At 36.5% G+C, this 17,421-nt stretch overlaps 1 protein-coding gene across 9 annotated transcripts in view; it reads right to left on the reverse strand.

The window, feature by feature from the left end:
• ALG13 (ALG13 UDP-N-acetylglucosaminyltransferase subunit) overlaps positions 1-17,421 on the reverse strand; it is an 85,863-nt gene that overhangs the window by 23,909 nt on the left and 44,533 nt on the right. For 5 of the 9 annotated variants that reach the window (XM_074391485.1, XM_010346328.3, XM_010346334.3 and 2 more), the window contains exons 16-23: positions 16,659-16,902; positions 16,274-16,363; positions 15,956-16,112; positions 15,423-15,543; positions 13,338-13,370; positions 13,185-13,240; positions 8,308-8,379; positions 6,516-6,681 (exon numbers count right to left, since the gene is read on the reverse strand). In XM_074391485.1, the coding sequence (XP_074247586.1) occupies positions 6,516-6,681; positions 8,308-8,379; positions 13,185-13,240; positions 13,338-13,370; positions 15,423-15,543; positions 15,956-16,112; positions 16,274-16,363; positions 16,659-16,902 (939 nt within the window). Of the gene's footprint in view, positions 1-6,515; positions 6,682-8,307; positions 8,380-8,721; positions 11,014-13,184; positions 13,241-13,337; positions 13,371-15,422; positions 15,544-15,955; positions 16,113-16,273; positions 16,364-16,658; positions 16,903-17,421 lie in introns of those variants that run through there. The other 4 variants (XM_010346336.3, XM_010346330.3, XM_010346329.3 and 1 more) reach the window with 4 other exon arrangements.

The raw sequence follows: 17,421 nt of genomic DNA on the forward strand, positions 1-17,421 counted from the left end.
AACCAAATAAAAAAAAAAAATAGAAATCTCTAATTTTACAGTTTTGGGAGAGGAATTTAATTTTCAGAATATCTCCAAATGTTGTAGATACAGATTTTTTTTTAATAAAATGGTTCCAACAAAACTCTGCTCTTACTCCTTTTAAACTAGCACTGAAAACAAATCATACCATCTTTTTAAAAAAGCGAATGGAGAAAGGCAATTAGCCAAAGATAGTAGAACGTTATTATGATCACTAGGTAAAAACCAACTACTAGACGTAGAAATGGCTAAATACATTCTCATGGGCCTGAAAGAATCAATAGTAGACATAATTTGGGGGTTACTTTGTCTGAATTCACCTTCCTTATAAATGCACAGTATTACAATAAACCCTCTACAAAAAAAGCTTTTACAATTTCAAGTTTCTACAGAGATGCATCAGCATCTCATCCTTAGACTTACGAAGAGCTCCACAGGCTTAACATATATAATTCAAGGGATGGCTCAAGAATTATAGAAACATCTTCTGAAATACTAGTAGAAATCAATGTAATGCATTTGGAATGCTCATTTCCCCCATCCCTGTAGCTGTAGTCTGCTTCAGGACACTTCAGAAGAGAACATAAATATATATAATAATATACTGTTGCTTCTCCAAAAATCACAGAGCAGGGCCAAGGTGTGGTGAGATGCAGCAGTGCAAAATTTAAACAGCTACCCAAACTAATACAAAGAAAACTGTTATGAATACAACATCAAAATTTTCAATAAAGACAGGATCCAACCCTGTACTTGCATGACCCCAAGAGTATATGCCTCACTCAACTCTCCTTAAACCTGGTACACAGATCCTGTCTTTATTTAAAATTGACACTTCGTTCTCAAATTTTTTATATTAATCTTTATTTTTTTAAATGATAAAGTGTTATTTATCTTGACTACTGTGGTGTGTGTGTGTGTGTGGTTTTTTTTGTTTGTTTGTTTGTTTTTGTTTTGTTTGTTTGTTTTTGACATTCTATTAAATTTTGCACTCAGGGAGAGTCACTGATTCCAGCCCTGGCAAAAGACTTAGCAACATTTACTGAAATCCAGAGCTTGAAGTTGACAGGATTTAATGCCTAAAAGGAGACTCATAATTAAGGGCAATCATCACATGTAGTTACCTGGCAGATTAGCAGTCACTTAAGGATGGGAGGGGCCTGCCAGAGAGAGATATGAACAACAAAGTGGGAAAAATCAGTTGTTTCATCTAGAGGATGAACAAGAATGACAAAGAGCAACTAAAAAGCAGCTGGATCTAGTAAAGTAGATCTATAGTTGAGGTTCATTAAGTGACTAAACAAAAAGTAAATAAATGAAGGCAGTACACATTTTAAGAAACATCTGGCATTTAAATGGTAATCTTTCAATGATTCCACAAATAAAACATTACAATTCTTGCTTCATCTATCACTTGAATTTAAGCTCAGACAGCTGCTGGAAGTAGACAGCAAATGTTCTCTCCTACAACTAGCAAAAAGTAGTAAAACGGGTCTACATTGACATTTCCAGTGAAAAATTTGTAACATTATTAATTAACATTTATTGTTTTTGTTCCAGGTACTGTACTAAGCACTTTTTTTTTTTTCCTTTGAGATGAAGTCTTACTCTATTGTCCAGGCTGGAGTGCAATGGTGTGGTCTCAGCTCACTGCAACCTCCAGTTCCTCAGTTCAAGTGATTCTCCTGCCTCAGCCTCCCAAGTAGCTGGGATTACAGGCACCTGCCACCACGCCCAGCTAATTTTTATATTTTTAGTAGAGATAGGGTTTTACTATGCTGGCCAGGCGGGTCTGGAACTCCTGACCTCAGGTGATCCACCCACCTTGGCCTCCCCAAGTGGTGGGATTACAGGTGGGAGTCACTGCACCCAGCCCACTTTATCTTTTTATAAATGAAACAGATACAGCAAACTAATCAAACATATATTGCTAAATGAGTCATTTTAATGTGGATACTACCCTTGTCTAGAAATACTTCATTAGTCACTTTTTCCTTCCTAACAAAACCAACCATTATTTTGACTTTAAATAGTAATCACGTCCTCAGGGTCTTTGCAGAGCTTTGTCACTCAAATGTGCATTCTTGAACACTAGTTTTTCATCTTGTTCATTTAAAAATTGGCTATTTCTTGAATCTCCTAATCTATTGGTCCCTCCTTCATCTATTTCCTGACAGTTCTGCTTTAAAGGATCTGGGCACTTTGACCTGACAAGCTTCCCACAGTCTGAATTTTGCACATTACATACTCATGATGCAATTCAACATGTATTCTGTTATTTCCTGTCAATAGGTAGCTAGATCCAGGAGACTGAATCAGACGCAGGATTGATTTCTTTGGCACATCTATAGCTAATGTTTGACTATCCTTGCAATCTTAGTAGCTACTGATGTTTAATGTCCATCCATTTATTAGGAACTGTAAAATTATTCTGTCACTTTTTTATTGAATACTGATTAGTTAGAATACTATTACAAAGAGATACGTCCCCTCATTTATTTGGTTATTCAGTGGTATAGTTCATACAAGGAAGGCAGAATAAATGCTTATTTCATGTTTCTAGTTTTCAAGAAAATGAATTTATTTCCTATCATCCTCTTAAAGCAAGCAATTTTAAAAATATCATTAAGAACTTCGACATACTTAGTATATTCCAATCTAGTGCTCATTGTTGAAGCTGAAATTGTTCCATCTTTGGCCAGTGGGAATCTCTCTTTGTGATGGCTTCTGAGTCCTTTTGACACGATGCCTATACTCTTTGATATGTTCCTTGCTATCTTATATGACAAGACGTTCCAGGCTCATCTTGAACATTTCCTGCCCAGACCTGGAATCAGCCATTTCTCCATAGAGCCCAGTTTTTTCTTTTTTAAAGTAATAAATGGCATTTTAAGATCAAAAAAATAGGTATTAGGGATACTTATTGTTTACAGGCCTTTCAGTGGACAGAGCAAGGAAACATATATGTATATTTAAAGATATCTCAAGTTTATACTGATACTTCAAATTCAAAACTATAAAAGCTTTTAATTAGCCTCTGTAACAACTGCAATATCTTTTTTCCATACTAAGAATCCTGATTCACAAGGACACAGGATAAAATTAGAATATCCCATAATTACCCATTTACTTTAGCCCACATTACACAGTCTCAGAATAACATTTATCTAAATAAAAGAACCTGATGTGACTGAGAGCATGAAAGATGCTCTGCCCATCTTTGTCCATATTCACTCAATTCTACCGTTTAAAAAAAAATAACTACATCTACACCCTCCAAACATAAGGCTATCACATAGTATAGTCTCAACTTCTTAGCCCTCATTTGTCTTACTTCTACCGGTAACTATGTATTTAATCACGTTCTTATGTCTCTAACATCTCTAATTGGTCTGTCTCTAATTGTTCTGGTAGCCTAAAACTCTAAGCTCATTCTCTAGTCTACTGTTGTCCAACACAAGTTTTTGTGATGGTAGAAATATTCTATATGTGTTGTCCAATACAGTAGCTACTAGCCACATGTGGCTTTGAGCACTTGGCATGTGGCTAATGCAACTGAGGAAATAAAGGTTTACTTTATTTAACTATAACTAATTTCCATAGGTGGCTAGTGGTTACCCTGCTTGACAGTACAGCTCTCAGAGATTCATCAGAAGGGCTCATGGGAATAATAATATTGGGTTCTTACCTGTTGCCCTTTGTGCTTGAAAATCAGTTTGATTGGATACAAAATTATTGGTTCACATAGTCTTTCCCTGGGTATCTTAAATGTTATTCTATTTTCTTCTAGAATAAAGCAATACTGTCAAAGTTTGATGATTATCATTATATTTCTCTTATATGCCATAAACTTACTTAGATACTCAGGACTTTTTAAGTCGAGTAATTTTATTAGAATATTCTGCTGTTCATTTTTCTGGGTCAATATTCTCAGGTATTCAGGGTGCTGTTTCAAGTATGTACTTTTAAAACTTTTTAAACTTGATATGGTTTGGCTTTGTTTCCCCACCCAAATGTCATCCTGAACTGTAAACTGTGTTGTAATCTCCTGGATTATGGAAGTGGTTTTCGCTATGCTGTTCTTGTGATAGTGAGTAAATTCTCACGAGATCTGATAGTTTTATAAATGGCCTTTTCCCCTGCACTTTCTCTGTCCTGGTGCCTTGTGAAGAACGTGTCTGCTTCCCCTTCATCTTCTGCCATGATTGCAAGTTTCCTGAGGCTTCCTCAGCCATGCAGAACTGAGTCAATTAAACTTCTTCCCTTTATAAATTATCCAGTCTCAGGCATTTCTTTATAGCAGTGTGAAAACAAACTAATACAAAACTTCAGCAAAGTTTTCTAAATTATAGCTTTTAGCATTTTTGTTCCCTTACTTTGGTTTTCTTTTTCAGGGACTTCTATCTATGTTTGCTCTTATTTGCCTAACTTCAAATATGTTACTTTAAAATCTTTATCTCCATTTTTTTTTTCAATTTTAGATTTCCCCCTTCTTACATCTTTATCTTTTAAAAAAGTTTATGGTTGGACGTGGTGGCTCATGCCTGTAATCACAGCACTTTGGGAGGCTAAGGTGGGTGGATCACTTAAGCCCAGGAGTTCAAGACCAGGTTGGGCAACATGACAAGACCCTGTCTCTACAAAAACACAATAATTAGCCGAGTGTGGTAGTGTGTGCCTATAGTCCCAGCTACTGGGGGACTGAGGGAGGAGGATAGTTTGACCTCTGGAGATCCAGGCTGCAGTGAGCCATGATCATGCCACTGCACTCTCAAGTCTTAGTGACACAGAAAAACCCTGTCTCAAAAAAAAAAAAAAAAAAAGCCTATAGCACTCTTATTTCTCTTAAAGCATTATCTGCTGCACATACAGAGTGAGTATTCCTAATTTGGAAATCTGAAATTCAAACTGCTCCAAATTCCAAAACTGAGTGCCTATATAGTACTAAAAGGAAATGCTCACTGGAGAATCTTGGATTTTCAGATTAAGGATGCTCAACAAGTATAATGCAAATATTCCAAAATCTAAAAAAAAAAAAAGAAAAAAAAAATCTTATGTTCAAAACACTTCTGGTCCCAAGCACTTTGTATAAGGAATATTCAACCTGCATTTGCTCAAGCTCATTATAGTTTAGTCTCCATTACTAAAATGACCTTCTCCCCTTTATAATTATTCCTTGAGTTTTATCACCTCGGGTGAGTTTTTCTAATTCTGATTTATGTTATTCTTAAATGCTTTGTATTATTAGTATCTTTAGCTCATTTTGAAATAGTTTGTCATGGTTTTTAGTTTGTTTAGTCCTGCTTAGTGTTTCATTTCTAACATGTTTTCACATGTAGAGATATTACTCTGCTTTTTATTCGCTAATATATATTTGCGCAGCATTTGACCTTAATCCTTTTGTTCTTTTTCTAGACCTGCTCTTTTCTCTATCCTGATCAATTCAGATTCCATTCTTAGCAGTTTCTTCCCAGTGAGGAATACTATCCTAAAAGGGAGCTCTCGCAGGTCAATTTTGAAGAGTTAGAGGTTAAACTGTTTCAAGCCCTTTAAGTCCTCTACTATGTGCCCCATGCACTCACCTAGTATTAGAGAAACCAAATCCCTTCCCAGTTTTGGCTGCTGCTTCCAAATTGTCTGCCCCACTTTTCAGTGCATTCTTATTCACTGGAATTCTCAGGTACATAAGACAACATCCTCAATGCTTCTAGGTTCTTACTCTCTCACAGACCCTGACAGCATGCAAGTCTAGTGACTGGTGGTTTGTGCCTACCTGCTTAAATTCTAGGGTTCATGGGGATACCTTGTCACTTAGTTTTGTTGTAGGTGTCATGGGTTTTGACTTCACTATTTCCATTTTTATTTGGAGATTCAGATTGAAAAGATAATGCTGTTGTGACACCACCTTCCTAGAATTCTACTGAAAATTTAAAATGTCATTAACTCATTGAAAGTCCACAACCACTTCATGAATTGGTACTATCAGTACCCCCAAGCCATAGATAAAAAGCTTTAATAGTTTGTACAAAATTATAGAATCAGTAAGTTGTAAAATCAGGATTCTAACCCAGATCCTTTAAATTCTAGAGCCTATATCTTTTATTATTATATTTACAGGACAATTATTCATTACAAAGGAATGTGTTTTACAGAATTCCTGCAAAGTTTGCTATAAAGTGAGAAACATTTCTATCTTAGTTCTTATATGATAAAACTTAACTAATGGTTTGAAAAACTAGTACAAGTCCCCTAATTCAGCAGGTAGCAAAATGATAGGTATAAAATCTTACCAGAGCAAAATTTGCAATAAACTTAAATCCCTGACTCTCAAATCTCATGGAATCCTCAATGGCAGAACATACTTTATTAAGTAGGTTAAATAAATTTAATTCTGGAAATTAAAACTAATGATATCTAATTACTAGAATAGCTGGAGGTGCATGATCACGAATAGGAAAAGAGGCTTCCAAAGTAAGCAACCGCTAATAACCTACCTGGCCTGTCTTGTGTAGGTGGAGATACAAATAGAGGCTGTATAGCATTCTGTGAGGAAACCGAAGTAGTAATACTAGCTTGATTAACTGCCGCACAGTTAGATAAGACTGGAGCCGGGACATTATTGGCACAGGAAGCTGCAACTGGTACAAAATTTCCCATCACCTGTAAGTGTGGAAGAAAGTTCAAAACTCTAAGTTTGGTTTCTCAAACAACAGTAGTTCGTTATCTGATCCTAAACTTCAGAAAATAGTAATTAGTTTTGACAACTGAAAACACTGAAAATCCATCTTCATGTAAACCTTACACAGGAACATTATTTCTTTCAGGAGATCACAGGTTACTTGAGAGCGTGAGGGCTTTAATTTTTTAATTCATTTATTTCTAAAAAAAAGTAATACATTAATATGACTTGAAAATCAAGTATTAAATCGTATGCAATGGAAAGTTGCCCTCCAAGCCCTGTCCTCCATCTGCCTAGTTGCCAGCTGCCCAAACAGTTAACCTCTGGGCTTCCTGCATATTATTCCAGAGATTCGTAATATATATTCATAATATATATTCATTTTTACATGCATATATATGGCCCCCACACAAGATAAAACCTTTTTTTTTTGAGACAGGGTCTCACTCCCATTGCCCAGGCTGGAGTGCAGTGGCATGATTTCAGTTCACTGTAGCCTCAACTTTCCAGGCTCAGATGATACTCCCATCTCAGCCTCCTGAGTAGCTGAGACTACAGTCATGCACCACCACGCCCAGCAAGTTTTTTATATTTTTAGTAGAGACAGAGTTTTGTCACATTTTCAAGGCTGGTCTTGAAACCCTCGGCTCAAGCAATCTGCCCGCCTTAGCCTCCCACCAAAGTGTTGGGATTATAGGCATGAGCCACCACATCTGGCCTACACTTTTTTAAAGAGAAAGGGTGCCTTGCATTTTTTTATTACATTATAAAACTGCAATTTTTTTTTTTCTGCTTAGGCCACAGCTACTCAAGAGAATAAACTATTTTTTCACAACATCCTGTGCAGGGATCTGCATAGAAAGATATTCAATAAATGGTAAGAGACTCTTCTTAAACACACTGTCCTCACTGGCAGTCTCCATTTTCTTAACACCCAACTGCAGTGTGGCTGCTACCCACACTGGTTCTCTGAAACTGTATTCAAAGTCACCAGTGGTCTCTACGGCAACAAACCTTAGTAGACTTTTGTTAATCCTTAAGTTGCTTGACCTCTTGGCAGCAACTGACACTGGGCTTCTCCTTGAACCATTCTCTTCCTAGGGATTCCATAATATTCCTCTCTCATGTTTTTACTCCCTCCTTGGCTGTTCCCTCTCTACCCATTTTCTAAAATTTGATAATCCACAGGCTTTTTCTAGATGCCCTTCTCAATCTCTTCCTTTGCTCAGAATGATCTTGTTTACTTGTATGGTTTCAGCTACCTTTTTAATGCTGATTCTCCATTCTATAGGAAAGCTTTAAAATTAAGTTTCAGTTAATGAGACAGAATTGACAGGTAATTTATATTAACTCACTCTTTATGTAAAAGTGGCTCACAGTAGACTAAGAGTAATCTAAAGCCAGCACATAGAACAGTGTCTGGAACACAGTAGATGCTCAATAATTTGTTGAATGAATTTACTAATCACTGTATCAGACACCAGAAGGTACAATAATACTTAAAGGAACAAAAGCAGTTGCTTTGAAGTATGATGAAGGTAAATGAAAAGAGAAATTTTTTCTCTATTCAAGCCATTGTAACTGCTTAATAACACTATTAAGATTACCTTCTGGGGGTAGTTGTATGAGGCAACTGTGTCCTGAGGAGACATAGAACATGATTTTCTGTCCTGAAGAGACTTTAATAAATACAAAAATACAGTTAAATAAAAAAACAACCAACACGTCAATAAGAAATATGCTCTGTTTCAACATATTTTAAAACTAAATGAAAGTGATCAGTACTGAAATAATTCAAATTTGGAAGTAACTCCTAAGACAAAGCTCTAAAAGTTATCATTCTAAAATGTGATTTAGGGGACTGCTTTGTTACCTATCTACAGAAATCCTCAACACATCTAACTCAAGTCCTAAATGTAGATACTAAAACGTAACTGATAATTGAAATTTAAACACTTTTTCAGTGACCTTTGCCTTAAAACCTTCAAGTACTGTAGGACCAACAACAGTTTTGCAAAAAAAAAAAAAAAAAAAAGGCATTCTATCTGAATATGTAGCTGGGTACAAGGGTATATTGGTTATTCAGCTACATTTTCTCTAATTGAGATTTAATAGATATTGTAATATTCAAATATCATTCTCCTCTGACTCAAGACTGTGTCTTTCTAAAAGCAAAAATGGTATTTGAATGGCTTGGACTCATGTATGATAGCTTGTCATGGCAGCAAAAACTCTAGCAGCAGAAATTGGTTGCATTGGTAAGAGCCCAGAGAGAATAGGGAAAGGTAATCACAGGAAACAACAAGAGGAACCTTACTGTGAAAAGGTGAGCCCCACTTAACATGGACAATAACAAAGCTTGTGTTCAAGTAAAGCCAAAGCCCCTGCCAAAAAGCAGACATTTTCCCTGGCTCAGAATACCAAATACTTCTAGAGAAACATTTAGTTGAGTGTTAGACATGGAAATAAGAAGTAGAAATAAATGTTCACGATTTCTTAGAAGGCTATGCCTAGAAATCTTTATTCAAAAGTCCTGCATTGGACAAAAACAAACATAAATAGATGAGACTTAATTAAACAAAAAAGCTTCTGCACAACACAGAGTAAACAGACAACTCACAGAGTGGGAGAAAAATCTTTGTGATCTAGCAATCTATACATTCAACAAAGGACTAATATCCAGAATCTACAAGGAACTGGATTCAGCAAGAAAAAAAAAATCTCCCAACAAAAAGTGAGCTATGGATATGAATAGACAATTCTAAAAGAAGATATACAAATGGCCAACAAACATGAAAAAAATGCTCAACATCACTAATTATCAAGGATATGCAAATAAAAACCAAATTGTGGTATGGCCTCACTCCTGCAAGAATGGCCATAATAAAAAATATAAAAAAATAGATGTTGGCATGGATGTGGTGAAAAGGGAAAGCTTTTATACTGTTGGTAGGAATGTAAACTAGTACAACTTTCCATAATGGAAAACAGTGTGGAGATTCCTTAAAGAACTAAAAGTAGAACTACTATTTGATCTACCAATCCCACTCCTGGGTATGTACCCAGAGGAAAAGAAGTCATTATACCAAAAAAAAAAAAAAAAAAAAAAAAAAAAGGCCAGGCACAGTGGTTCAAGCCTGTAATCCCAGCACTTTGGGAGGCCGAGGCGGGTGGATCACAAGGTCAAGAGATCGAGACCATCCTGGTCAACATGGTGAAACCCCGTCTCTATTAAAAATACAAAAAATTAGCTGGGCATCGTGGCGCATGCCTGTAATCCCAGCTACTCAGGAGGCTGAGGCAGGAGAATTGCCTGAACCCAGGAGGCAGAGGCTGTGGTGAGCCAAGATCACACCATTGCACTCCAGCCTGGGTAACAAGAGTGAAACTCCGTCTCAAAAAAAAAAAAAAAAAAAAAATACCAGCACATGTATGTTTATAGCACACAATTTGCAACTGCAAGAATATGGAACCAGCCCAAATGCCCAACAATCAACAAGTGTATAAAGAAAATGTGGTATATATATACCACGGAATACTACTCAGCCATACAAAGAAACAAAATAATGGCATTTGAAGCAACGTGAATGGAACTGAAGACCATTATTCTAAGTGAAGTAACTCAGGATGAAAAACTAAACACTGTATGTTCTCACTCATAAATGGAAGCTAAGCTATGAGGACACAAAGGCATAAGAATGAGACAATGGATTTTGAAGACTCAGGGGAAAGGGTTGGGGGGTGAGGGATAAAAGACTACGCATTTGGTACAGTGGTACACTGCTCAAGTGATGAGTGCACTGAAATCTCAGAAATCACAACTAAAGGACTTACTCATTGTAACCAACCACCACCTATTCTCCAAAAACCTGCTGAAATTAAAAATTTAAAAACAAGAGTTTTTTTTTAAAAAAATATACAATGATAATTCTGAAGACATTTCTCCTTTATTTTAGCAATAATAGAAATTTGCTATGGATTTGGTGATGGGGGCAGAGGGAGTGGAATATATGAAGAAACTGAAAGCTACTGGGTTTTTAAAATTCAGAACAAAAAGGAACATGTGACAAGTGAAACTGAAAGAACAGAAAAAAAGCATCTATTCTTGTCATCCCTCATGGTAAATTTCTTATTTGCCTTTTCACTTGGATGGCTACTTCAAGACGTAATATCAAAAGCACATGATATAAGAATAATAATGGTGGCAGGAAAAGGAGGAGAAAACTTTCTCTGGAAGAAGCAAAGTAAGGGAAGGAAAAAAAACAAAGAAAATTACGTATCAGAGTTTTCTTCTCCTTCCTAAGGTGTATTGCCTAAACAGTAAAAACAAAAATTTAGTATATTAAGATGTCACAGTTAATTATTACTAATTCTCTAATTAGTCATAATTAGAACATATAAGGTAGTTATTCAAGTTCTTTATAAATATTCCGGTTCTCCTGGATATATGGTAGGACTGCCCTTCCCAGCTCCATCTAAAGTCAGGAATGACCAAGTTACTTGGTCAATAAAATATGAACAGAAATGTTATGAGTCAATATCCAATCTCTGTATCTTTTGCCCTGCTGTGATGATCATGATAGTATGTGCCCATCAGCCTGGGTCCTTAAGTGACTAAGAAGAACAGTCATAGTCTGGAAGCCTGCTACCAACTTGAATTGAACCTATATAACATTAGCAAGAATAACTTTTCCCGAGTTAAGCCACTAAGATTTTGGGGCGTTGTTACAGTGCAGCATAACCTAGCTGGACTAAAACAGAAATTGGTAACTAAAAGTAGGGTACGGCTACAACAAAATCCTAATTGAGAAGGAATTATGAATGTGTAGCTCTTAGGGTAAGCAGTCTAGAAGACAGGATGTTAGTATTGTGCTTTGATTACTGTTGGTATGGTTTAAAGCAAGTTATTGTAAGACAGGTGTGTGTAAGACAGAATTAGTAGTTTGCAGGTAGGAATGAAAGGGAATAGATTCCTTGCATACAGGGACTCATAGGGTTGAAGGAACAATTGTTTCAACCCTCAACTATAAAGGGTAATATTGATGAATGCTTTGAATAACGACAACATGAAAACTTAACCTCACAGCAACTCTTTTGTTAAAAACCCTGAATGCAATAAGATGTCTCGAAGCCAGAATTCAACTAAGGGTATAACACCTAGTAAATCCTTACACTTCAACAAAATGGCTGTAGAAAAGTTTCCAAAAGGCATGGTTCTTCCATCAATGCAAGATAAACTCAAGCCACTTGCAATCAAGTAGAGAAAAATATAAAGATTAAAAACACAAAGATTTATAGTAAGTCTTAGTAATATATTTATGGAAAATAATTGTAGTATGGTTATTGGCACATGAAACCAAAATAAATCAAAAGAAGCAGAATAAATTAATCTCACAGCCAAAGAAATCATGAACCAAAACTAAAACCATTCAATTGAGATAAAACCACCCTTGGGCCTCCAATCTTCTGTAAGTAGCAAGCTTAGAAAGCTGCTCAGTTGCCAAGGAAGGATTATTCTCCAATGCCTACTTGAAATATTGCCAAGCAAGGATAGGCCTTGGGAGTAGCCAAGAGCCTTAGAAAATGAACAAGAGAACTCTTCAGGGAAGAGTCCCCATGAGTACGTTGGGGGCCCTTACAACGTCTGCCCATAAGGGTCTCAGAATGGCTACAGGACAGTAACTGTCTTTTATCCCCCATTTTCTCCCTTTCTGAGTGGGAATTTCAGTGCCTGCTTCAGCATTGTAAATTGGGAAGAGAGGTTAAAAAAAAAATCTGTATTTTTGGTTTTTGGTCTCAAGATCACAAGAAGCTACATCTGGACCCAATATAACAAATACTACACACAGTCCAGAAATCCTAGGCTATGAGTTTGATTACACTGAATGGGACCTTTTAGGATGCCTCCTTTGAGGTAGAAACTAAGTGTTCTGCCTATGAGAGAGAGGGCAAGTTGAATGATATAGTTCTCAGCAGTGTTAAAATGTTTCTAACTTTTTGCCTTTCAGGCACAGAGAAGTTAATCTCTTCAGTGGTACCCGCTCTAGCCAGTGAAATGGAAAAGAAAGTGACATGTATCATCTCTGGTGGAAGCTACAGAAGCCAGTACACCATTTACCAAATTTTATTTCCTGCCTTAGCAATCATGGACAAACTTCCATCAGCCTGAGTACCTAAGCAAGCCCTTCTATAGACCTCTACTATATTAAGGGAGAAGCAAACTTTTGTTATATTAAGTGAGATTTATGATCCATTCTAATAAAAAATCATAAAATCTTCTAAAAGATTATTGCTGTTAGAATATCTCTAAATAGATTAATTTCAGAAAATAAGTTAATTTGTCTCGATTTCTTCATCTTCAAAATGAGAATGATACTAAGCCTCACAGGGTTGTTCTGATTTAAATATATTTATATATATAGCTCTTAACAGTACCCTAGTAAATAGTAGAAGCTATAACTCTTTGCTATTATTAAATACCTACCAAGTTTGCTGTAGATGCAGTTGTGCTATAAACACCTGAAGTTTCATAGTCTGGCTCTAGAGAATATAGCCAAAGTAAAAAATGAGCATTATTTTATAGCTTGAAATTCTATAAACAATGATGAATGTCAGATCATTTATAGATCTTACTGACCTGCAGGATAAAGATCTTCTTCATGATATCCCCCTGGGAAAAAAAAGACACAAGAATTGTGTTTATATAGGTCTTTTTAGCTCAGCAGAGCCAAATGGTCAGCACTTGCTTTTTCCTCCAGTTTTATGGTTATATGCTTAAAACTAAAATGCACACATCCTGGAAAGTGATATGAGCTTTCAGACTAGTCAACAAATACTGAAGACAGGATTAGCTGTAAACTTTAAAAATCTCACCTCTGAAAATTTGCTTAGCTCTTAGAGGTCAGGCAGAGGTGAAAACTCAGTTGTGCCCAATTTTTCCAGGGAGGCTACAGTGTGGTGATTAAGCACATAGGCTCTGGAGTGAGGACTGCCTAGATGTGAACTGTGATTAACTACATGACTTTAGGTAAGTATTTAATCTCTGTGCCTCAATTCTTCACTGTAAAATGGAATAACAGTACCTAGCTCATAGGCGTTTTGGGGATGGTTAATAGAAGTGAAAATAACTTAGCATAGTGCTTTACATACACTAAATACTCAATGGCCACTATAATGTATGAGTAAAATCCACTGTTTCCTTTGGTGGACATTAAGGGAATATGTTATGCCTCATCTGTTTTTCAATCTGTTTCATATAAGTAATACAAGCAAAATCAGTGTATCCTCAAAGGATGGCTCAGCAGACTGAAGTATTTTAAGATTTCTGTACCACTGAAATACAAAGTCAATACTCAACTGGATGGTTTTCCACCAAATATAACCCCACAGTTTTAAAGTAAATTTGATTCTAAAACACACCACTTGTCAAACACACATGCAACTCCTCCAGATTTAAAGTGGGAGCAAAGATTTAGTTATTCCAAATATACCACACTACCCATGGAGCTAAAAGACAAAAGGGTCATGTAAATAAGAACAGACAGTAAATGTCCTTAAACACATGCATGCACACATGTACAAAGTTTTCACAGATCATTCTTGTACTACATTTTTTCACTTATTAAATTCCTAAACATATCTATTTTTGTCTACACTAGTAACAAAAAAACAATACCACAAGAAAATAAGGAACTTATTAATAAGTCATTCGGAATGCTTCAAGCCCCTCAATGCTCCACAATTATTACAATAGGCACATACAGTATCTTTTAAAAGTAAAAATAAACACATTCCATGGTAGTAGGCAATATAAAAAACCTGTTAAGGGTAAGTGTGTGTATATGATTCCAATTATATAAAATGTCCATAGGAGGCAAATTAATAGAGAAAGAAAACAGACTGATGATTGCTAAGGGCTGGGGACTGGGAGAAATGGGGAATGGCTCTAATGGGCACAGGGTTTCACTAGTGTGGTGATAAAAATGTCCTAATATTAACTGTGGTGATGGTACGCAACTAAAAAAAAACCAAAAACATGGAATTGTATACTTTAAATAGCTGAAACTGTATGATAGGTAAATTATATCTCAATAAAAGAGTTACAAAAAAAATTGTATCTCTGCCATTTACCAAGGATATGACCTTGGCCATGTCATTTACCCTCTGAATTTCAATTTCCTCATGTGTAAAATAGGGATAGCACATTCCTCAGAAGAACACACGAATGACTATATTATGAATATAATGACTTAGTAGAGTGGGTATCACATAAGGTTCAATAAAGAGTAATGTTTACAGATTAAATAGACTTATTTGGGCAAGCAAGTTACTTCATAGCAGTCTTAAAAAATAACAGCCAGTCACACAAAAAGCCTAACGTAGTTATACAAATGGTGAGGACAACTATAAACAGTGCCTTACTAATAAGGAATAGACTTTCCCATAATGATATCTGACATCAAGTCAAAACTCAATGAAGACCTAAGCAGAGAGCTGAAAACAAGTTATAACAATGTAGCAGCCAATTGAAATAGAAGTCCATTCTTCTGAGAAATACCAGGACATATTCAAAACCCAGCAAGCAATAAGAACTTACATAACTCTTTCAAAACTATGCTACTGGAACAGAGAGAGACCCCAAAAACAAACTGGTCTACTTCACTGCCCTGATGTGCTAATGCCACAAGAATCTTTTAAAAATATTTAACTGTTACTGACTCACCATTTTCATTCTGGCCATTGCCCTCGTCTAAATTCAAAGTCTGTTTGCTCGAGGTATGTCCCCGCCTTCCAACACAGCATCCTGAAGTAGCAGGAACCATTGTAGAGGGACCTCCATGATTCTGCATCAAAGAGACACACATACACTGTAGTTCTCACTATACAGTCAGAAAAAAAAAAAGCCAGAGGAATGTTTTAAAAGGCACTTAAAAAAACTAGCCTAACAATGTGAACTGATGTTGTAAGAGAACTCCATAATTAAATGTTTTCCATGCACTTTAGAATACAAAACATATGAAGTAATCATCAAGAAAACAGAAAATATCAACCCATACTATATAAGCAAGATTATTAGTCTACCTCTACTCCCTTCTCTAGCAACAGGTGGGAAAAAATGTCTCTTTTCTCATTGTCATTTTCCAGAAAAGTTTCGTTTATTTGTACAAAATCTAAAATTTATCCACATTGCCTTTACTTCAAAAAAATAAATGAAACAAGTAAACAGCTTTTTGAGTAAAGCTTTGATCCACTCACAGGTAAAGTTGGATAAGCAGTCTCATCCCCTTCTTCAACTTCATAAAAAGTAATCGTTTCTTGCAAGCCCCTGGGCATTTGTCCATTCCCTGAAGCAAATCCATACTGGGACTCCTTATTCATACAACTCATCTGGCGGTGACTACGTCTAAATGAACTTAAGTGGTTCAAATAATTAAAAAGTAGAAATGATGAAATATAGTAATCTGTTCCTAATTTACAAATAACAGTTCAAATATCTCAAAATTGACACTTTTAAAACATTAATGTTCAGCAGTGAAATCAGGCTTACCCATTTTCTCTCAACACAATACTTACCGAGATCTGTAAGAGAAGTTATCATAGTTCTGGCAGCACCTTTTACCTGGGCCTGGGTAAAAACCAACTTTAGGGCCCGGCATGTTGTGCCTGTTTATAAACCAAGATGAATTTCTAAGAATAAAGGGACGGGAAAATAGAACTCCCTTTTCACTAACCCTAAGTAGTCAGTCTCTGTAGTCAAATAGAACTAACCTATCTTTCTAAACACATTCAACTAGAAAGAGCTCTGCTCTCTGCAATACTGGCATTAAGACTATTATTAAGGAAATACAATCTGTATGTCACACAGACACTCATCTTGACAGCATTCTATCTTCTTATATCTCTTCAACTGCTTCATATTTCCCTAGACAATGAAAATACAAATCTATCAACGTTTTACCTGGGCATCCCATATCCTCGACCTTGTCTTGGAGATGGATGTTGAGTATGAAAATGTTCATTAGACATAACACTGCCAGCTGTCGAGTAGTGCATTGGAGGATCGTGCCCATAATGCATACTGTGCTGTAGCCTGGGTGGGAGGAGGGGGTCTCCCTTGCCGTAAGCCATAGTCATGTACACTTCTTTCCCTCGAACTTTCTTGAACATCTTCTTCTGTTGCTTCATATCCATCTCTGATATAACTTTCAGGCAAACAAAGAAGTAGCAAATAAGCTTCATAACCAAAGCAGAAGGCCCAGTGTACTGTTACCACCACACTGCCTTAAAATTTCCAATGCTTCCCCTAGGAACAAACCAAATAAACATAGGGAGGGAATTTTTGTATTTTTGAAGGATATGCTAGATCTTTTATTTGGAAGCACAAAACCAACAGGTAATTTCTGTATCAGTAGGTATATCTCGGCACTATCCCCAGTATGGGCAGGTTAGTATAGGGCATCAAAAACACTGAGTTATCCATGGCCGCGCTCATGCCCATAATCCCAGCACTTTGGGATGCTGAGGCAGGTGGATCACTTGAGATCAGGAGCTCGAGAACAGGCTGGCCAATACGGTAAAACCCCATTCTCTACTAAAAATACAAAAACTAGCCAGGCATGGTAGCGTGCACTTGTAATCCCAGCTACTTGGGAGGCTGAGGCAGGAGAACTGCTTAAGCCCAGGAGGCAGAGGTTGCAGTGAACCAAGACTGCACCACTGAT

The sequence above is a fragment of the Saimiri boliviensis genome, chromosome X, assembly GCF_048565385.1.
Source record: "Saimiri boliviensis isolate mSaiBol1 chromosome X, mSaiBol1.pri, whole genome shotgun sequence".
NCBI classification, from domain to species: domain Eukaryota; kingdom Metazoa; phylum Chordata; class Mammalia; order Primates; family Cebidae; genus Saimiri; species Saimiri boliviensis.